The sequence below is a fragment of the Barbus barbus genome (genome assembly GCF_936440315.1).
Source record: "Barbus barbus genome assembly, chromosome: 28".
Lineage (NCBI taxonomy): Eukaryota > Metazoa > Chordata > Actinopteri > Cypriniformes > Cyprinidae > Barbus > Barbus barbus.
Genome location: NC_136756.1, coordinates 9251347 through 9275250, shown reverse-complemented (window position 1 = coordinate 9275250; position 23904 = coordinate 9251347). Strand labels below are relative to the sequence as shown.

Genomic DNA, 23904 nt, shown 5'->3' with positions numbered 1-23904 from the left:
CATCAATATTTTCATTATTTCTCACGCTGAACAACAATTAATGCATCTGCATTACTGTAAGGGGTAGGTGTATACGTTAATAAATATTTGTTGGTTTCCGGTAGCTAACACCACTAACCAGACCGATAAACAAACACAGACCGGAAGTTAACTTCGGGCCAGGCGCGTGCGCTCGATGAAATCGGTAGAAAATGGTCTTCATTTTGCATACCAGCAAATCTATCTGGCCCTGTATGATTTGCATAACGACAAGAGAAAACTAGCATGGCTTGCAGTACTAAAGTTAAAATGTGCTAAATGTATGCGCTTAATTTGTGGACAAAGTCCTCTGAACGTCGTCCCTGTCGGCAGCTGTAAGTTATGTGTTTTCAATGCAGCTAACCTCCAGCTGCTTCATTAAACTGCGACAGTTACTGAAAGAGACGGCTATTGCGACACTGTAAAGTGATGAAAATATAACTCCATTGGTTTTTTTTAAAGCCATTTTCACAGGTTTAACATTTCTAATTATTGCTCATTTAGTATGAGGCAAAAAAAAAAATAAAGATCAAGGATCTGTATCTCTCTGTAGGCCAATGTGCTTGTTCACCAGAAACAACATTTTAAGATACAATAGTAATGTAACCTTTCTTCACCAACTGTAAGATTAAATTTAATTAACTTACAGGTAAGCAGGAAGACACCAAGACCGAACATGTTGCTGATAAAAGGGGAAATGTCTAATAAAGTTGATATCGGTTGATCTATTTATAGGCTTTTTTGTTTCTGACGTCATGGCCAATTAATATCTGCTGGGTCAGACCACTTGATTGCAATTTGTAATTGGATGAAGACCTACATCACAATGTGTAAGACATTTAAAACAGCCAAAAACCTCTTGAACCATTTTATATATTTTGTTGACTTGTGTAGGCTACTTACATCATCCCAAAACAGGTCCAGAGAGATCAGCAATTGAGACTGGGTTGCATTGTGCAGTCTGTCAATGGCGTTATATCTCCCAAGCTCAACCCTGCTTATCATGTATCCAGTGTTAATATCTATGTATACTTGCATTTTGTTGCATATAGATCATGAGCATCAAGCTCTGTCAACAAATGAAATCTTATTGTAAAGTGTTTCCATTTTCAAGTATTTTCAATGACTACTTGTTTGCCTTTTAAAATAATTATCTAAAGTTTCAAAAATGTCAATGTTATAATTAGGCCAGTCACGGCCTAATGGATAGAGAGTCGGACTTGTAACCCGGAGGTCATTGGTTCGAGTCTCAGGTGGGGATTGTCGGTGGGGGGAGTGAATAACCAGTGCTCTCTCCACCTTCAATACCACCCTTGACCCTTGAGCAAGGCACTTGCTCCCCCAACTGCTCCTTGGGCACTGCAACAATATGGCTTCCCACTGCTCCGGGTGTGTGTTCACTGCTGTGTGTGTGCACTTGGATGGGTTAAATGCAGGGTACAAATTATGAGTATGGGTCAACATACTTGGCCACATGTCACTTCACTTAAACTTAATTAGAAAGATCCCTTAATCTTGGAAGACTTCCCCAATGTGGACTTTAGTCAATATTTAAACATTACTACCATGTAAATGAATAGTACATGAATATGCTAGGTAAGGCTTGACTACATTGTGAATAGTGTCACCCCTTATGTGTACTGTCAAGTATGACAGAGTATGAAGGTAGTGTCTTGATGTGCACTTGACACTGTAATGGAGATAAAACGACAACCGTGTGAATATGAAAAGACTTTATTTACTGAAAAGAAACAGTCTTTTAGCACAGACCATTAAATATGGTGGAACTTTGAGTGACAATCTTCCCTGTACACTTGCCTTCAACAATCACTGACAGTTAATGTGAGAGAAAGAAGTGGTAATACAGCCACATCTCTTGCATTCAAACATTCTCATTTCCCCTCAGTGGGCATGATGGTAATGTGAGAAGTTTTTGTTACATTTTGGTAGTATAGTACATGATTATCATCATGTTCATCATCATCATATCATCATGTATCATGTTTAGCCATGAATACAGCATAATTATTCTTACTACTTCTAGTCTTTGCAAACCGTTGAATGCTGCCTCCAACTAGTTTTGCAACCAGAAAATGGAGTGTTAATTAATTTTTTATCATTTATATTCTGGAAAAAAAATCTTATGTGTAATTACTTTAGAACTGTGCAAAGCTTTTTTTAAATTCTTTGGTTCTAGATGTGACACCTCTTTGCTCATATCTCTTCATAGTCACTGGATCCAATCAAACCAAGGGGCAAAAGCATGGCAATAATGACCTATACTAGTCCAAAAGAATCAATCTCTGGAGCAAAACTTTGATCTGTAGTTTCCTCTTAATAATCATCTATCTTTAAATTGTAGGTGTAGTCCAGTGTATCTGTCATCTCAATGTCTTCTGGCGGGGTTGTGTTCTCTTCAAAGTTTTCCCCAAGAGACCAAGTGTCATACCAGGGAGTTGTACTCTCTGTGGTAGGAGGAACTGTGGTTGTGGTCATTGTGGTAGGTAGCGTTGTTGTGTTGCTGGCCAGAAGCCTCTGTTGTCTTAAGCGGCGGATTCTCATTAGCCGTAATCGACGAAGCCGATCCCTATTCATGTCCCCACCATTACCATTAGGAATTTGGTTACTGAATTTAGAATTTTGGATTTGGTTAGTGCTGTATGTATAGCGCTGTCCACTACCCCTGTTGCCGCTGCTCAGCAATCTGATGGGCCTATTGCCATGGAGAGCCATGATCTGTTTGATGCGGTCCCAGTTAGATTTGTTTAGGTCAAAGTTGCACAAGGTAGCACCTGGGTCGAACCCTACCACACACAGACGGGTGAAGGGGGAGTAGCCTTCTGCTCGGGCTGTTACACGGTACTCACCAGGGTTTAAAAGTCGCCAGTAATCTCCAGATTCACCTAAGAGTAGAAGAATATTTTATTAAAACTGTTCAGTGCCATAAAAGGCAATTTTCAGAACTACAGAAAATCTCACCTGTCCTAACATCATGGTTGACTCCCTCCACAGATACAGTGGCATTGGAAATAGGGTTGCCCTCTTTATCCCTCACAACTCCCTTAATGCCCCGATGCACCTGGGAAAAGGACCATGGTTAATGTGGTTGCGCAGGGCAGTGTTGTAGTCAGACTGAAGTACATCTCATCCCTGATTCCAGGACTGTATTTTTAGGAGCATTTGGACTCAACAAGGAGCTTGCCTTGAAAATAGGATCTTGACCTTGATACGGATTTGATATGGTTTTGTCCAGAATGAAGTACTACAACACTGGCACAGGGTTCTCAAAGTCTTACCTACAAGGGATTTTCTGTTTCTAAGCACTTGCAACTGTCCCATGCCCATGATGGGGATAATGAGTAGCTCACCTGAGTCATGAAGGTCAGCAGGGCCTCTCTATTATGCTCCCACTCTCTTAAAAGTTCACTCTGATGAGGGAACTTATCACAGCCCAGGAAAATGGACAGCTCAAAACAATTAGTGTGAAGGTAGCTGAAGTCATTCATACCTAGAAGAGAGGTAGGGACAGGAACAGGTATCAAAAAGAAGAAATGGTAACACTTTATTTTAAAGTGTCATAATACAGAGTCATTACCTAATTAAGTACTTAGTAGTAGCCGTTGTACTTACATGAAACAAAATGTACTTATCGTGTAACTAAGTTAGGGAACAGCCTGTAATTACAGTTTGTAATTATGTAGCTGTAATAGGCAGCTACTGTTACACATATGTAACAAACAGAGTCTGTTACACCGCTACTAGTACACTCTTGATACACTTTATTTTAAGTAGCTTATGCCTGTGTAATATTCTGTAATTTTAATGTAATTTGAAAGGTATTACATGTATTTTAGCTGTGTACTGGTGGGTTAAATCAAACTAAGGTGCAGCTGGATAAGGTGTACAATATAGATACACTTGAAGTACACTTAAGTACAGTCTTGATACACTTTATTTTAAGTAGCTTATGCCTGTGTACTTACATTTATAATTGCATTGCATAATGTCTACAACACATGTAACAATCTTTTGGTTACATAAGTTGCTGTGTAACAGACTCAGGCAGCTACTGTTACACATATGTAACAGACTATTACAGCTACATAATTACAAACTGTAAGTACAGGCTGTTCCATAACTTAGTTACATGGTAAGTACATTTTATTTCATGTAAGTACGACAGCTACCACTAAGTACTTAACTAGGTAATTACTCTGTATTATGGACACCTTAAAATAAAGTGTTACCGAAAATCTCTAGGGTGTCAATGTAGATTCAATTTTCAATTAAGATCCTCCTAAAATCAGGGCTGGCCAACTTCGGCCCCAACCCTAATCAAACAAACCTGCCTGTAGCTTTCTAGTGGTCTTGAAGACATTGATTAGCTTGTTCAGGTGTGTTTGATTAGGGTTGGAGCTAAACTCTGCAGAACAGTGGCCTTTCCAGGACCAAAGTTGCCCAGCCCTGTCCTAGATCAAGGGGGTCCAATTCTGCTTTTTGAGGGCCACCTTCCTGCAGTTCCCACCTTCATATCAGAAAAAGCATTTGGACCTTGAAATGTTGACAACATCAGACTTAACACCACATAAAAACTTCCAGGCAGGACCAGGGGAAGCTAACCTTTGCAGGGCCCACAGAAGCAGGATTGGACACATTCTAAATTATCCAATTAATGATCTATCACATGATGGTGCAACACAAGTTTCTAATGCTCACTTCCTGGGATGGGCTTCCACTTGGCACGGTTGACAATTCCCAGTCCACCTGTTGGGTCATCAGCATGGCATCCTCCCTGAAAGGTCTGAGTCATGGTGCGGTGAGTAGAGGCATAAGATATGGCCAACCAGCGGAACAAAGATTGGTCCTCAATCACTCTGATCTCCTCTTCTGGTTCACTCTCTCCATATCCCTCCCTATATCCCTCTGAGTATCCTTCTTGATGACCCTCATGGTACCCTTCAGAGTGACCCTCATGATGGTACCTTTGGCTCTCATCATGGTAGCCTTGGTTCTCATCGTGATACCCTTGGCTCTCCTCATGATATCCTTGGTTTTCATGGTGATACCCATAACTTTCTTGATGGTACCCATAGTTCTCTTGATTATATGCATTTTCATGGGGGCCACTGTAGCTCTCTTGATGGTATCCAATGTGAAGGTAAGGGTTGGGTTCTTCTTCTTCCTCTTCTTCATACTGTCGCTTACGTCTGTTTGCTCTAGAATTTAGTTTTTTCTCCATCTCCTCAGACTCCTTAGTTAGACGGCGCATGTCGAAAGGGTATGTCACAAGTCTCTCGCCACCCTGCAGGTTGGCACCAAGCACAAATGGATGGCTCTCCATCCAGGAGATTAGGGCAAGAGTCTCCACTGCAACCTGCAAGGCAGAACATAAAGTTAGTTTCTGTCCTTTAATCTGATCTCTAGCCAATTTCAATACGTTCTTGACCAGAGTATGTGAGTGGTGCTTTAATTTATTAAATGTACATACATAACACAGCATTATTTCCTTACTTACTGAGCCATTGCTTAACATTATACCCTCAGGGATGGGTACATGGTGATTTGGTATCAATTTGGGCACCATGCCCTTATCCTCTGCATCCCAAAGAATGTTATTTAAGTCTGGAAAGTTCTGGAAGATGTCATGGCCATCTTCAGTCCAGTGCCCTAATGTCCAGCTACCCAACTCTGAGCCCTGTGAAACAAAGTGATATTGCTTACAGTACTTTAGTGAGATTAAAATGTTGCATCAAAATTTCTATTTGTAGACTTAGTACACTGTTTTCTCCACATTTATCTGTCTATTATTGATCAGTTAATACTATTCAGCTGATAAATCAGGCATCACTTAACTAGTGAATGACTTTGGCATTGCTTGCATCATACTCTACTGGTAATGTGAAGCTGCATTTGTTTACATGAAATACAGTAATGCAATTTTATGCAAGACTATAAGCCCTGATGGAATAATTCCTGAATAAAGTAAATGTGCCACTTTCTAAACATTGTTCTGTTCATTTTAGCAGTTCAGATGTCAAATTCTGACTTAACTCAACTTGAGCTTTCTTGTAATTTTACTAAATGCTAAATATTTAATATCCAAGATAGGTGGTGGTAAGAATTTGGGGGAAATCTGTTTGAAAGCCTTCACTATTTAAGCGCCTAGTTACACAAAAATCACATATTTCACTTTAAACTTTTTATACTTTTTAAACACACCTTTTCAAAAGCTTTCATATGGCCATCAGGATTGACTGATGGCACCAGATGAATTCGTGTCTCATCCACAAGGTGGCGCACTCGAGGGTTGCCATCTTTATACTCTCTACACAGGTACTGCATAAGCATCAGAAGAATCTCTCGTCCTAAAGCCTCATTACCATGATAACCTGCTGTGTACCTGAACTCTGGCTCTCCTGAGGAAAGATGGTACGTGTTCATGAAATGGATAATGACCACACTCACTTTGCTTGTTTCAGTACATGTAACCATACTGGAATAATGTCTTCCATATTTACTTTGATGTTCCTCACCTGTTTCATGCATCCCAGGATTATCAGTAATCTCCATGGCATAAATTTCCAGACCTTTAAAGCTCTTGCCCAAACTGTAGAATCTGGTGATGTTGGGACACTCATCAGAGATGGATTTCATGAGCTGTGACAATAAGAAAAGTCAAATTTGCAAATCCACTCGTCCCAAATTATTTGTGCTACGAATACGAATGACACCTCAAACTTTGTGGCTTAGAAACACAGAAATTCCCTGGCAGCCATCCACAATTTTCTTAAATGTAAACTCTAATGTATTTCTTATATCTTTCTTATATAAGACTCCAAGCATTGTACTCTACAATCACCTTCTCCATGTCAAGGTAGTTGTGATGGGTATAGTCCAAGTCATCTCGATGCGTCACTTCATTCTGACTCTGGTACTGGCTGAGAGGATCTGAGTAAAGGGCAAATGCACAATATTGTGTAATATACCTAAACTACAAACAGGTATTTAAACAATGTGGATCCAGACAGGAATATTAGTTATAGGAAATACTTTGTCATCACACAATGCACAAAAAAATAAAAAATAAGGACAGGTTTACCATTAACAGGTCCCAAGTCTCTCACCTGGTACTGGGCAGCCCAAAACCTCCAACCTCATACACATGGTGCCATTCCAGCTCTGTGGCAAGATGCGGATATAACGTGCCACTACCGGCTCCATAAACTGAGACAACACTGGGGTGCTTTTATCAGAGTTACCAAAGAATAACTGAGAGCAAAAAGAAGAGAAACAAAAAAAGAAACTGAATTGTTGAAATTACACAATGTATTTAAAAAAAAAAATAGTGCTGCATTTTAAAGTGCCCCTATTATGCCATTTCGAATATTGTCTTTCGTGCAGTCGGTAATTTAGCTGTAGGTGAATGCAAACACTCTGCAAAGTTCTAAAGCCACGAATAAATAAAAAATAAACAAAGTGCACAATAAATAAAGTTATTGTCTCCCAAAAGAAAGAATTGACTCTGAACAGCCTGAACGAGTCATTAGTAATTTGAATCCCATTTCTGTGATGTCATGTGATCGCATGTCACTAGGTAACACATTTGCATGATTCCAGCCTATGTTCTACATTGGCCGGCCCACAAACACATAATTTTACTGATGACTGCTTCTCTAATCTCGGGGAGTTCAACACGGGATTCACAAAACACTTGCTCTTTAAAGATGGCTCAGTACCCAGTTAATTTGGACCAGCTGGCTCTACTGAATCACACCTGCAAGTATGATAAATAATAGATGTTTATATTTTTCTATTGAGGATTCAAAATACGGAACTATGGCAATGGGCGTATCGTTTCTGACATGCGCTGTATGCGGTAGACCAATCGCTACAGACTGGGCCATCTGACCAATCAGAGCACAGTAGGCTCACAGAAAGGAGGGGTTTAGAGAGTTTGAATCTCAGAATTGCTTGGAATTAATCATTTACAAATCACTGGAAAGCAAGGTGATATTAAATGCATATTTTGAAAGAAAGCATTGTTTGACCTTGCATGCATGTAAACCTATTGCAGGAGACTCCCAAAACAATATTAGGAACGTTAAAAATGGCATAATAGGGGCACTTTACTTTAAGCCTGGCCTACTGTAACACATGTATAGAAACAATTTTCACTCAAAATGACTCAGAAACAGCAAGTAACATATTGAATTAAACATGACATTTTGAAGAAGAATCAAAAAAGATATTTTATTGTACAATATGAAAATGTTGGGGCGTTTTTAAATTTGATTAAATTAAAACTAAAAGAATTTCAAATCACATGAGCCAATATTTTATTCACAATAGAACACAGATAACATAAATGTTTAAACTGAGAAATTTTTACATATTTATGCACAAAATTGATGCCTGCTACAGGTCTCAAATTATGGCGCTTTTCCACTGCACAGAACGGTACGGTTCAGTACAGCTCACTTTTGGGGGGTTTTCCACTGGGTACAGTACCTGGTACTTTTTTTAGTACCACCTCGGCCGAGGTAACAAGCGAGCAGTACCGTCTCTACCAAAACGTGACGTGTAAACTCTCCTGATCACTGATTGGCTGGAGAAAACAGTCACTGCCTGCGTCATTGAACTTGCAGCATGAGACACAACAGACCCGCTAGATTTAAATTGGCACAGCCAGCGAAGGATCGAACACAACTGTTTTGAATGAGCGCACCTTTCTTTTAACAACCAAAAAATGGCTGTTTCGCTGTCTGTTGAGGAAGTACAGACTGTCCTCTCGTTGATAGCTGAGGAGCGGATCCAGCGAGAGCTTAATGGAGCGAAGTGGAATTAAAAAGTTTTTCAGGAGTCATGGCAGTAGAGGCGGTGCAACTTTAACGACACGTGAATAATCCTGCCCACTCTAAAGCGTTACTAAACTGTAGTGGAAACACAAACCGAGCCATGTCGTGCCGTTCTGAGCCAGGCCGAGCCAAGTCGTACCAGGCAGTGGAAAAGCGCTATTAGTTGGGATGGGGGCATGTTTACCATGGTGTAGCATCTCCATACCATACCATCAGAGATACTGGCTTTTGAACTGAACGCTGATGACACGCTGGAAGGTCTTAGCCTGGAGGACACGGCGTCCGTGATTTCCAACAAGAATGTCAAATTTGGACTCGTCTGAACATAGAACACTTTTCCACTTTGAAACAGTCAATTTTAAATGACCCTTGGTCCACAGTACACGACGGCGCTTCTCGACCATGTTCACATATGGCTTCCTTTTTGCATGATAGAGCTTTAGTTGGCATCTGCAGATGGCACGGCAGATTGTGTTTATGACAGTGGTTTCTGGAAGTATTCCTGGACCCATTTAGTAATGTCAATGACAGAATCATGCCGATGAATGATGCAGTGTAGTCTGAGGGCCTGAAGACAATGGGCATCCAACAAAGGCCTTCGGCCTTGTCCCTTAAGCACAGAGATTTCTCCAGTTTCTCTGAATCTTTTGATGATGTTATGCACTGTAGATGATGAGATTTGCAAAGCCTTTTCAATTTGACATTGAGGAACATTGTTTTTAAAGTATTCCACAATGGAGAGCTTCTGCCCATCTTTACTTCTGAGAGACTCTGCCTCTCTAAGACATCCCTTTTATAGCTAATCATGTTACAGACCTGATGTCAATTAACTTAATTAGTTGCTAGATGTTCTCCCAGCTGAATATTTTCAAAATGTCTTGCTTTTTCAGCCCTTTGTTGCCCCGTGCCAACTTTTTTGAGACCTGTTGCAGGCATCAAATGTGAAATGAGCTCATTTAGTGAATAAAAGTGTAAAATTTCTTTGTTTAAACATTTATGTTCTATTGTGAATAAAATATTGGCTCATGTGATTTGGAAGTCTTTTAGTTTTAATTTTATTCAAATTTAAACAAACGTCCCAACATTTCTGGAATTCGGGTTGTAAAGCATAATTGAGGGTGAGTAAATGATGACAGAATTTTACATTTTGGGTGAATTATCTTTTTTTTAAGCACCACAGAAAGATTTGACAACCAAATCTGGTATCCTACCCATTCAGCATATCCATCATCAAGGACGGTCCACTCTCTGCTGTCATTACTAAACGCCACATAGTATGAAGACACATAGTCGCTCCTGAAACAACAAAACAAGTACAAGGACTGTAAATGTAGACTTAAGATAGTTTGGTAGGTCCTAAACACAATTACGCGTACTGTGCATAGGCTGCAAGGTTTTCATTGTATGTCTTACTCTAAGGGGTCATCTCGACCCTGAGTGATAACACCAGTGAACTCTGTTAGTGAGCGAGCGTCCAGTTCAATCCAGTGCACCTTCTCTTCAGGGTTACCACACCATGCCCCACCATTCATATCATCTTCATCACCAGAAGCCTGTGAAACGACACAACATTACATTTCCTATATATTTCAGTCATGCCAGTATTTATTTTCCGAGTAAGTATCTGCATATGTTTGTACCTGAATATTGAGACGAGCTCTGTGTGAGCCATAGCGATGTTGATAAACAGAGGAAGTCAGTAGCTGGTCATTCTCTATGCGATGAGACTCCATACCCAGAGGAGGACATACTGACAGACAATGCAAGCCAGAAAAAAAGTTTAATATAGACAATACCTTCACACAATAAGTTGGAATACAGACTGAAATTGGTTTATCTGTGCTTTCTCACTAAACACTGTGCTACAATTTTCTGACTGCACCACATTATTATTTTTTTTTAAATTTACACCCTTTTATTTATATTTTTGTATGTTCTTAGCCATACTAAAATGTATTTTACTTTTCATCATTATAATTTGATATATTATTGCTATTTTATTCATTTTTATTATTTTAAAACTGACCAATTTGCATGGTAATGTATAAATATGTACAGGTATATATATATATATATATATATATATATATTGATAGTTTTAACTAGCAAGGTAAATGGAAACAATATAGACAGTCTATGCACACATTCTTGTGTCATCAAGATATAATGAAACTAACAATGACGGAGCCTAATAATAACTTATATTTAACTTACAACTAGATCTTACAACCTATATTTAGCAATGTATAACTTCAACAAAACAATTTGTTCTGCCACTTGTCTTGATTCAGATTAATGTGCCTGAAGACGAAGGACTACATCCATGCATCTGTTTCATGAGCAGGGAGGACATTTGGAATTTCCTTTGAAAAGAACCAGCTGTGGAATTGGAGCAGGATTCAGCATCTGTAATGACTTAAAAACAGCTACAAAAGTCTTACAAAATGTTTTAAGATCTCATATTCACTTGAAACTCGTCTTCGTCGAGATAAGATAACGCTATTTCAGCTATGTTTGTTAGCATTAATTATTTTAGCATTAGTATCTAAGACACTGAACTAAATGGCAAGGTTTTGCTTTAAGAAACGTCTTTGTTTGGTAAGAACTGCTCTTATATAAGTTTATTGCATGTTAGTGTTTTATTTGTTTTTTTCAGTTATTGTGTCATATATGTCATGTGTGTTATTGCTATATGTTATCTATTACGTGATAGATCCCATCTGGCTACATGCCTAAACCCAGTCCCCACCACTCACTTTTAGGCTCTCTGTACACGCGTGGAGGAGGTTTGTGAATCCTGGGTTTTCTCTCTTCCTCTTCCTCATACCTCCTCTCTTCTCTTTCTGAGGAAACAAATTATTGGAGCAAACACAAAGTTCACCACTGATATGAGCATGAAATAAAATATAAAGATTGAGCTCTTAACTTCCTGGTAGTTAAAGGGATAGTTTACCCAAAAAGAAACCTGAAGCACTGAACGAGTTGGCAAAACAAAAAAATTACTAAATAAGTAATACAATTATTAAAACTGAAATAAAAAATGAAGCTAGACAGAAATATATATATATAAAATGACAAAAGCACATAAAAACTAAAACAACATTTCAACATTTACAGATGTTTTATCTCATTATAGTAGGTATTTTACCAGTGCACATTTCTTTAGAGAATTCCTAAAAGCGCAAATAGATGAAAATGAACATCTTGGCCACTAGCATGGCATATTGCTAACTGGTTAAAAAGATTGGATCGGCTACAACCGTTATGGATTCGCATTCTGATGAATGTGAATGCTAAAAGGTAGCTTTCATCAATTGTTACAGTATATAAATCTCCTTGGCTCAAACAAACAGAGCAATGTTTGAAGAGCACTACAGAGCAAAACTCCACATATAAATCAACCTGTCTCACAAATAGTTTCTGCACATTAAACTGAAAAGGGAAAGTATGTTGAAAAAATAACAAACTTACCTTTCACAAACAATCAGGTGAGCAATTTAAAAAGAAACATGAATCTGGCACCAAATATCTTAAACTCAGATTCTTGCTATTCTTTCGACAAACTGTCCACAATCCTCTGGAATGCTCTGGAGCTCCATTTACGTTTATTTTTACAAGCCAGAGAAGGGAGGATGTAATACAGATCTGTGCCCTTTAAAACTGAAGGTCATAGTTCTTAAAATGCTCAAAGATCCATTATAGTAACATAATGGTTTTCCAGGTTACATCTTGACAATATATTCGCAAATCAAAGATCATGTCCTCTACAAGTTAGCATCTGTTTTTGCTTTTTAAGCAAGTAAAAGGCCTTTTAGTGTTAGTAAAACTGTCCAACTTCAGGTTGTGGTTCATGTGTCTTTTTGCTGATTTTTGTGTAAAAGTAAGAATAAAAATGTAAGAATAACTTAGATTGTTAGCGATGAACATTTACTGTACTGAAGCAATTTAGGTTTACTGGATTTTTTTAGAAAACTGTTCAAATGTATCAAGTATACACAGTATTTCCTCTCTGCGACCCCTTTATACAAATTGAGGGATGCCACGTGCTTATTTTCAGTGGCAATACAGATAAGGCTTGATAAGGACTGTGCCAGTGTTGTCAGTAAGGTATTGTTTCGTTTCAGCTCAAGACAAACAAACAAATGGAATGAATTACTATGAAAGAACAAATGAAACGACATGATCTTGCTTGTGAATTGTATGTCCAAGTATCTGAATGAAACCAATACACTTACTGGAATAAACAATACATTACTAAACTATTGTTGTGGTAGACTGAATGGTAGTTATGGTCCTCTAAATTGTATTGTTGTTCTGCATGTCTGTACATCTTGAGTACCTGCAGTTTAGTGTCTACATGTTTAGTACAACGGCGCTTTTTAAACTTAACAACTTATTCGAGAATAAAACACTGTACCTTTATCCTCTTGCTCTTTTCTTTCTCTTTCTCTCTCTCTTTCCTTCTCCTCTTCCAGTTTCCTTTCTGTTGGCAAATCAGAAACCAACAATGTAAGTGAAAGCACTACATAACAGTTCAGTATCACATATTAAACAATTACAGCAGGTTTGACACGTCTGAGACCACTGAATTTGAAAAATTAGAAGTTACAACATCCTTGCACACAGAGTCTTGAAATTTTCGTATTCGTCATCCTTTCCTATCTAATTGCTTAAACGCAGAAAATCAAACCTGATCCGATTTTTTTTTTTTTTTTTTATGACGGACAAAAGCTTCAGAGACAGTATGTAAACGTGATTGACAATGTGAGGACATATTTATTTTTTAACGTGCAAAAAATTTGAACAAAAATTTCGGACCTTAAAATGACCTTAAGAAATAATCCAAATTCTGAGCTTTTAGGTCACGAATCAAGTAAATGACATGGATCATGTGAACTTGTTGTCTATCTATCTATCTATCTATCTATCTATCTATCTTCATTAAAGCAAAAGAGGATAAACAAAATACTAAATTCAAAATATGTAAGACAAAACTGGCTGAAAGTCATATTTGCAACTTAAGTGGATTAGATAAAAATTTAATCAGACAATCAAATCAAAATTGTCCTCAAGGCTTTTGTCAGATTTCCATTTTTATACCCTAATAAAAACAGGCTCTGGCTGCATAATCTGAAACATGTGACATTTTTGTTTTTACTCCAGAAGTTTTGTTACTTGTTCTCTAAGATAATGCATGCACCACATATCATCTTACCTCATAAATCTCGACAACAGAGCTAAAAAAAAATTCTAAACGCTTAAGATATTTTACAATAAGGTCCAATAAGTTAACAACATTAGTTAATTGATCAACTAACAATAAGCAATACATTTGTTACAGTATTTAAAAGGGTCATATGATGCGATTTTATGTTTTCCTTTCTCTTTGGAGTGTTACAAGCTGTTTGTGCATAGATGAGATCCCTGAAGTCTCAAAACCAAAGAGATATTCTTTATAAAAATTAAGACTCTGCCACGCCCCCCTAAAACAGCTCATTCAAACATGCCCACACATGTCTATGTCACGATGTGGAAATATTTGCGTAATGCCACCCAAATGTTCACGCAAAGAAAAAAGGCGTGGTTTCAGTAACCGCAGTAGTGTTGATGCAGCCATGACAGGCAGACACTGTGTGTTTCTAGGCGATAGCAAAAGCACTTTATTTGGGCTTCTGAAAGTAGATGCAATTAGGAATCATTAAGATTACTTACAACAGAACAGCACAACCCAAATGTTCAAATTTGTGCAACGCATTTTATGGATGACAGTTAGGAGAGGAGGTAATTCTGACTTTGCTATGACAATCTGGTGCTTCTGAATTAGTGACTGACTTAAAATTTTCAGTCTGACATCAAACGGCACCTCTGCGTCTCTGAAACTGTTTATTTGAGTGCAGAAATGACAGGTCACGCTGTCTGTACCCTCATTAAGACGAGACGCGAGAGCAAGGCCAACACCTCTCATGCCGTCTCACTTTGTTTGTTTTCTTTTTATAATAGAGTATCAAAGCAGTATGTACCATGTCCATATTCATATTCTTCATACCAGTTGTTTTCAAATGGAGGGACGGTTGGCTCTTCTGTGACAGAAAAGAAAAGAAATGCAGGTTCAATTTGGGAGTTTTATTGACAGTACAGTAGAGAAACTTTAATGACTCATAAAATGTTTGCTAAATGTCTGTCGCCGCTGGCCTGCTGTCTTTTGTAAGAACCACACCAGGCATTGTGGATTTTGAATGGTGTAAAAACAAGATATTTTATGAGATGGGTGTATATTGTGGTAAACTTTTTATTTGATTCGCACACAAATTTACAGGGTGCTTAAATTCACAGTTTTGTAATGTCAAATGTATTACTAAAACAAGTAATTTTAAACCTAATTTTTTTGTCTGTGATTAACATGTTTTAGAACTACAGTTGCAATTACATAATGGGGACATAATATAATTTTAAGACAGCAGTCTTACTTAGCAGCAGTCTGCAGTAATAGTAAAACAAAGAAGTAGCACAAGAACATTTAATAAATCATAATTTATTCGAATTTTATATCGAATAGGACACAGTGTTTAAAGGTAACGATGGGTTTACCTGTGGTAGTGTAATGCCAGTCATTGTCGGTAGAGCTGAACTCTTTGCCATCAGGGAAAGGCATGTTTTCTGCCACCTCGTCTGTTCCCAAAGAATAAACGTATAAGTTTATTAGCTGAACAATCAGCCATAGTGACCATTACTAACTACAGGTCATAATTAATGTAAAAACCTTAATTACTGGAAGACTCACATTTGGTATCCCAGTAATCATCCTCATCAGGTGGGCGGCCAGCGATCACAGAGGTTGTAGGTGTGGGTTCCTCCACCTTCCAATAGTCATCATCTAAAAACAGGTAAAACGAAATGTTGATCATGACAAACAAAAGTGGTGTTTATTTACAGACATGAGTGATATTCTGCTTACATGAGTCAGGATAAGGCGGGGAATACTCATCTGTGTCGGGAGGAAAGTCTGTTGGGAATTCTGTGGTTTTCTCTGTTGGAGGGTCTGTGGGCTTTGCTGCTGCAGTTGTTGTCTCCACAGGAAATTCTGTGGATACCAAACAATCTTTGTGAGTGCAAGTCAATTCTAATGAGTCATATTCCAGCTAACGGAATGAAATCTTGATCGTATTCCAGGTGCAGCATGTTCTCCAAGGTTGTTTAATAATGATATATGCTTCAGTAGAAGCATTTTTTTAAATAGACAAATAGCTGAATTCCGAGTGAAGAACTACACTACCCATAATTCCTGCAGAGAGATCCACCAATCAGAGAAGCTGCCGTTACCATACAAATCTCTCTACAAACTCTCACTCTATTTTTAAATAAATATATTTCAACAGTTTTATACTGTATTTTATGGCATTCACAATGCTTCACTGGATGAGGTAATTCATTTGTAATTTGATATTCATATACCGTTTTGCTTCAACTCAGAGTGTGCAATGTTATGATTCATCTCTGAGCTGGTTGGTTTGGTTGCTGAGTCTTTATAAAGTATGTTTTGAAATCCCCATGGAGAAAACAAGTGGGAAATGCACTTCTACAGAACCAAGGCGGTCACTCTTCTGCTCCAATCCACACCAAAAATACACAGATCTAAAAGACTGAGTCTTTTTAATGAGAAGGGCTTTTCTAACCTTCATCCCAGTACTGGTCAGGTTCAGGGTCATAAAACTCCTCCTCATACTCAATGGCCACAGTGGTGGTGGGAGCCACAGTGGTGGTGGTGATAGTGGTGGTCTCCTCCCTGTTCTTCTTGCCTTTCTTCTTCCCACCCTTCTCTCCTTTGTTCTTCTTCTCACCCTTGGGTTTCTTGGTGGGCTTGGGAGCTTTGGGCTCTTTCTGTCGTTTTCCTCTTCCCTCTCTCTCAGTTTCTCGACGCATTCTCTTGGCTAAAAGAACACAGAGAAAATGAAAGAGAATGAAAAAACAACCTGGCAAAAATAACTCTTGAATTTTGGAGCAATTGAGAAAACTGTAGTTTATAGCTCAATCATAAACTATAACCATACATCTAGTTCATGTAAGAGCTAGTTGAAGGTTTCTTTGCGGTTAGTCTCAAACTGTCGGATGCATATTGGAAACAAAACTGTCACTTTCCAAAAACAGCAAGCTAATCTTATTGGTTGCATTTATGCAATTTCCATTCCAGGGTTTTACAGGCCATGTTTACAAAGTGCAGTTTTTGGATGTCACATGTCGGTTGGATGATCTGTCCGTGTAGGTGGTTCGTGGCTAGAATACGTTGCAAAGTTGACCATACTTTACACCCACAGTCAAATGTCTCTGCAAGCCGTATATATAAAAACAAAAAATACAGTTAATTTCCATTATTCAGTTTACATTTGACTAAATAAATTGCCAAAAAGTTCAAATATTCTCCAAGTATAATGCAAGTCCTATTTGGAAACACTTTTTCCCACTAGTTTAAGCTTTTTTTCAGTGTTTACTGTGAGTTAAACCTCTCTCTGATGTTAAGTACCTCGTAAATATTCTAAAATGGGGTTTTTAGGTTTTAACGATTTTAGGTAACCTCTTCAGAACAGTTCCTAAAAGCTATTTTTGTTTCGCAATGTGAATAATCTGAAGAAGAAATCACTGAATAGAACTTTTTTTTAAGAGTGATTTTAAAGAGTGTAGATATTTTTCACAGCTGTAAACAAACAACAACAAACTCTGTCATGTCTGTTTTGAGTCTGTCATGACCAAAATCTTGCCAGGCTTAATTGATTTGAGCTGCTTAATCAAATGCAAAAAGTTTCGGGAAATCATACCTAGAATCAGCCATTTCTGGCAGTCTAGTTCTGCAACACTGACTCCCTCAATCAACCCATGTTTCTTGGACGCTTTGTAACAGGAATGTACAAAGAGAAAGGAATGTATCTGTGTCTACCAGGATGTCTGGCTACACTGATAATTCCCTCCAAACTTCTAACACATTGTTCTGGACGACTCACTAATTCAAGCATGATTCACACAGCCCCTCTAGTCACTTCTGCTCCAGATTTCTCTACATATACAAGTAATTACTATGACATACAATAATAATAAGGTCTGTTTTACTGTATTCTACCTCTATATAGTAGGATTATTCTATTTTTTAAAAGATAAAACTGAACATCCATCAGAGACTGTTAGTGATTCATTTTGCATGTTCAGGTTTGCTCATATTGGGTTAGCTGACACTGAAGGGCAGGTTTTGAGAAGGGGTGGTTGAAGATTGCAAAATGGCAGAAGTTAGCAAAATGTCAATCACTAACAGCACGTTTAAGTGTAAACACATTTTAACACATTCATATTTGAAACGCTAAATATATTCAAACACCACTTTTCGTATTATTGCCTCCTTGTGATGAACCGCTTGTTTTCCTTATTTTAGTCACTTTTGATAAAAGCGTCTGCTAAATGAATACATGTAATAGTAAAGTCACATAGTTCAGTATTTTAATAGTTACTGACAAAACACTGAATACAGAATGTTACATTAGTCATAAAGACTGTCATAAAGTCATAAAAACTGGATTTAACTTCATATCATAATATCTTTGATAATTATATAATGTAAATACTTACAAAGGATGTCCAGCTTGACTGTGGCTTGTGATTCTGTGTCCCCATTTCTGGACGCACATTTGTATATCCCAGCATTGTTTAAATTGGCATTGAGAACAATGAGAGAGGACAAGGAATTGCCATGATTGCGCACCTCAAGATTGTCACGTTTTGTCAGAATCTTCTCACCATTAGGAGAAAACCAGTTGATCTCCTCTGAATCCCCATCAACTAAGAAAGAACAGAGAAACGTTATTGAACTGAATTAGCATGTGAGCTAGTTCAACAACAAGCGCATGTCCAAACACTGCCTCATGTTTTTATTACTCCGTCTCATTCTGTTCCAAACTCCTCTGACTTTCTTTCTTCCATGGAAAGGATCATTTTTGGATGTATTTCCCAGTTGTTCTTTTCAAAATACTTTTGGACTCTATTCCAAGCCATTTGATAGCTTTGTGTGAAGAACAGACTGAAATTTATGTTTTCGTCAATTAAAATGTCCCCTATGCTCACAAATGAAATACTGTATGGTACCATTAATGTCAATGAAATTTAGTCTTAAATGTAATGCATTTGACTTTCGTAGTCCAATTCAGAGATTTATTGGCTAGTATATTTAGTGAATGATGACTTACATTTCTGTCTGTCCCTCACACAAACCTATCATATAACTTAAAAATACCCGTAGCTTGTCATCTTTGAATTTGACCAATTCAGTCCCTTCAGTTTCAATATATTGGAAAGAGTAGCCAAGGTGTTCTTCAAAAATTCACCTTTTGTTATACACGGAAGAAAATAAATGGTTAGGAAAAACATGAGGGTTGAGTAAATGATATCAAAACTATTATTTTATTGTTAAACTGTCTTCTCACCTTTGCACATCAATCGTTTGTGTTGCCCAACTTGAATCATTGCATAGGATGGGATTATCTTCACTTGCAGAAGATCTAGAGAAACATAAATTATTTTTGGCTCTTCATTTCCACATTTTTCCACATTGTCAACTCATATTTAATTGAAGCTGCACTCTACTACACACACAGACTGTCCCATTTAGAGTTCATAGCCTCATATGTTGACACAGACGCTCTGGCTCTTGAAACTCATCCTGTCCCGTCTCCAAAGGGCAGTTTCTTCCCTGCTGGGAAAGGTTTAAGCAACATTCTTGCCTGTTGCTGTGAAGTCATTACGCACACTGAGCTAGTCCACAACGCCAGTCCTCAGGAGTAATCTGGCAAAAGTTTACTTAGCTGTCAGTCAGCACAGGCTCACAATGAAGCAGGGTTCAAAACAGGAGGGTTTATTTTTTTACCTTTTTGCCATTTTTATTGCCAGAGAGGGCAAAAAAAGAAAAGAAAATGATGAGGAGAAAAGCAGGAACACGATCAGTCAAACTCATAGTGTCCACATGAACACTAGAGCATGTGCACAAACCACTACTGTGCAGTTTAGGGTGAAACAGGACAAATGACAGTGGTCATTGGGTTTCACAGTTTCTTTCCATGCATAATGGTAAAACTCTTTTCAAACTGTTCAGAAATTTCCAAAAAAATACTATCTTCCAAGTGTTTCCTGGAGAACAGTTAGCTTTTAAAACTTTAGAGGGTCAGTTCCAAGATCAGATTTTACAGATTGGCAAAGTATCAAACATCTGACCCTTTTCAGCCTGACAGTCTCTGTCCTATCAGATGGGAGCAAAGCCTGGGCTGGTGCACAGGTGTGTTTGAAGTCTAGCTGGTATACCAGAGCATCTTCAGATTCAAGAGCCACAGCTTGGCCAAAACCGAGCCAAGTAGCCAAAAATGAAAATGAGTCATTACTCCCCCTCATGTCGTTCCAAGCCTGTAAAACCTTCATTCATCTTCAGGACACAAATTAAGGTATTTTTAATTCTTTAATTTAATTTTTAATCAGAGAGCTTTCTGACCCTCCACAGACAGCAAGGGTCCTACGAAGTTTAAGGCCCAGAAAGGACAAAATAGACCATGTGACAGCAGTGGTTCAACTGTAATTTTATGAAGCTACAAGAAGAATTTTTGTGCGCAAAAAAAACGAAAACAATGACTTTATTCATTAATTTATTTTTCTTCCATGACAGTCTCTGCCGTGAGTTCAAGAGAGTATCATGTTTTCATAAACACATCTGAAGATTTCAATAGAGAGGACGACTTGCAAATTTTCTCGCCCAGCCTTACGTATTTGAACCAGAATATACAGACAATGAGAGATGGACATCAGAACGCCGGCTCCTGCGTCAGTGGTATTGTGTCGTGGTACTGCAGTGAATATGCTTCGAAGAGAAGAAATTGTTGAATAAAGTCGTTATTTTTGTTTTCTTTGCGCACAAAAATTATTCTTGTAGCTTCATAAAATTATGGTTAAACCACTGATGTCACATGGACTATTTTATGTCCTTACTTCGTGGTAGTTACATTGATGTCTATGCAGGGTCAGAAAGCTCTCAGATTTCATCAAAAATATCTTAATTTGTGTTCTGAAAATAAACAAAGGTCTTACGGGTTTGGAACGACATGAGGGCGAGTAATTAATGACTGACTTTTCATATTTGGGTGAACTATGGAACCCTGTTCAAAACTCATTTTACTTGGTTAATGTGCCATTTTTAAATAAAACTAAATTCAACACAAAAAATACGTAGGGTGGCACTTGATTTGATCAACTTGGAATTGATTGGATTGTGAGAGGTTGGCATTCCATACCAAAACAAAGACAAAACGAATGTGAGCTTGCTAAAACAATTCTAGCTATTGGCTAATGACAACCAATAGCTTGTGAAGCCTTAGTGACATCAGCAAAAAGAAAAGTCATCTCAGAAGAAGAGCAAGTTATTATTAAAGATTGGAAAAACTTTTCTTCATTGGAATAATGTGCTTTGATGAATCCTTCACACTAAGACCAAGAACATATATTAAGTGAATAAGGCCAATAGTGATTTCCTGTAGACTTTCAGTCCTAAAAAGCAACCAAAAGGCTCTTACTTTCCCACCAAGGCAGCAATCTTTATGAAAATCTTGTGAAAGGCTGCTCACTACTTAGAGAGTGACCAATCACTACAGACTATAGATACACTATAGATATTTCTAAGACATGTATAGTAAACACATACATTCATATTGGGTTCCACAGGTTAATTCAACAATGTTGGGAAGGTTCCTCTGTTTTTCCCATTACTTTTTATCATTTTTCCTGATCTGTCCAGTATGTCAGAGTGAGTCTGCTTCCCTGAATATTATTGAATACCAAAAAGCCTGCCAGTAACCATATTTTCCAAACCTCAGCAACAGTGCTGCTATTAACTCTTAAATTAACTCCTTAATCCAAGTTGCAAGCATAATGAAGCCGTGACATTTTTTTGAAACCCAGGGATGAACGTCTGTCTGTTTTTCGGCTTCTCCATTCGCCACACCATGTCAGCTAAATATTCATTTGTACTGGCGATCAGCTGCGATTTTCTTCCTCAGTGAGTTGGCTTCTTAGACTTGGCTTCTCCGAGCACAGGTGCAAGTATCGAGTATGCTGTTGTCAGCTTTGCTCGTGTAACTGCAAAAACTCTGGCATCCTTCAACAAGAATCTCTGTCTTAGGTAAAGTACCACTCAAAATGTGCTGTAAACTATGTGGAAAATATAACCTGTCAACATAAATGCAGTGTGTTGCTGGATTTGTTCCAAATCACAAGAAAATTGAATTGGTTAAAGGTGACATCACATTTAACCCTTGTGGTCTGTCGAGATTGATTTTGTAGTTTCTTATACTTTCGGTCCCAATGACCATTTTTACATAATTAAATCCAGTAGACATATTATTGAAGCTTTCAGGGATGAAATATCAACCTGACAATGTTTATCTACTGGGGATTGATTGGCTTGTGAAAAGCTGGCATTACATTCCAAAACAGAGCCAGAACGAATGTGAATTGCAAGCATAATGAAGCCATGACATTCATTTGAAACACAAGGATGAAAGTCTGTCTTCAACTTGTACAGCACTAGTTTTCAGCTTCTCCATTCGTCACACCGCACCAGCTAAATATTCATTTGTACTGGCGTTCAGCAACATTTTCCTTCCTCAATAAGTTGGCTTCTTAAATGTGGCTTCTCCAAACACAGGTGCAAGTACATTTTTATACACCAGAGCAAAAAAGAACATGACAGACAACAGCTTATTTTCATTTGTACCTGCTCTTCTGTCCTCCACATGTTGCTCTGGGGCTGTGTGGCTGATCTCTGAGTTGCTGTGCTCTGTCAGTCCGTTTACAGTCCAGACGTGAACCAGCAGGGACAGACAGAGAACTGACAGTGCTGCCTGGTCCCTCAGTCCCACCATGGTGCCTTATTCACTGCCGCAAACAGAAGAGGTGATCCACGGACAGTATTTCTGAGGAGAGAAGTGAGAGTGAGCGCTGGAGAGGGAGAGAGAGAGAGAATGTGTGAGAAGAGGAGGGTGGGAGAGACACATGAGGAGCCACAGAGGAGTGTAAAAACAGACTTGAAGAGAGGGGGTGGGAGAAAAAGAAAGAAAGAAAGAAAAAGAAAAAGAAAGAAAGACACAGAGTAGAACAGTTTTATTGTAAAGTTTGCCAAAGCTTTAATCACTTTTTGTTTTGCAAAGAGCCAACTCAAGAACCATATATGGAGAAAAATGGTTGCTGATTTGTAGAGAGCTTTTTGTTGAGTCAAGGTACTGTAAAGAACCATTCAAGATCCATTTAAGAGTTTTACTAGGTGATGAGACATTTATGCAGTGAGCTGTATAAACAGAATCATTCAATGAAGAAGATTTAAGAGATCCAACATGTGTGACAAGAACCAACTGCCATATATAGACACACATGCAAAAGTTAGAGTCTGGAATTATACACAATTTCAGCATGCAATATTTATATTCAGCGTTGGACTTACATTAAAGAAGTTAAAGCTTTCAGTTAATTAGACATTTAGACTGAATGAATTGTCACAGCCAGAGCCTTCAGAGCAATGCTTTGATATATAGCACAGCTGTGCTTTGGGTGACCAGAATTCAAGTCCCAACTCAAGGTCCTGTCCCGATCACCTCTCTTTTTCATATTGATTCATGATTCATGTTTCCAATGTACTGTCGTATCCAAAAAAAAAAAAAAAGATAAAAGGCAAAATATTACTTAAAATAATCGCGTTTAGTCCCATTCCAAACTCCGTTAGGGTGCTCAAACCATTACAAAACATTACTGAAAATGCCAGGCACGCAGTGTTTATACCTTTACACTACACCTATATATATATATATATATATATATATATATATATATATATATATATATATATATATATATATACACACACACAGATATATGCATATATACACACACATTACTTTTAGCTTTCTTTGCATTCTAAACAGGGACAGAAGACGTATTTAAACATAAATAAAAAAGCACAGCAGCT

The 23904-nt window shown here is 38.0% G+C and overlaps 1 protein-coding gene across 1 annotated transcript; it reads right to left on the bottom strand.

Moving 5' to 3' along the window:
• Nucleotides 1-1735: 1735 nt before the first annotated feature.
• LOC306848304 (uncharacterized protein) lies at nucleotides 1736-22912 on the bottom strand. Its single transcript, XM_079382769.1, has 22 exons — nucleotides 22660-22912; nucleotides 19334-19408; nucleotides 18483-18692; nucleotides 16547-16801; nucleotides 15829-15954; nucleotides 15655-15747; nucleotides 15462-15542; nucleotides 14894-14953; nucleotides 13291-13356; nucleotides 11630-11716; nucleotides 10514-10623; nucleotides 10287-10426; nucleotides 10085-10169; nucleotides 7143-7287; nucleotides 6878-6966; nucleotides 6552-6675; nucleotides 6238-6434; nucleotides 5534-5713; nucleotides 4735-5392; nucleotides 3387-3526; nucleotides 2998-3097; nucleotides 1736-2921 (listed from the first exon to the last, which is right to left on the bottom strand). The coding sequence occupies exons 1-22, from the start codon at nucleotides 22805-22807 to the stop codon at nucleotides 2353-2355; spliced, it is 3738 nt and encodes a 1245-aa protein (XP_079238895.1). The 5' UTR covers nucleotides 22808-22912; the 3' UTR covers nucleotides 1736-2352.
• Nucleotides 22913-23904: the final 992 nt, after the last annotated feature.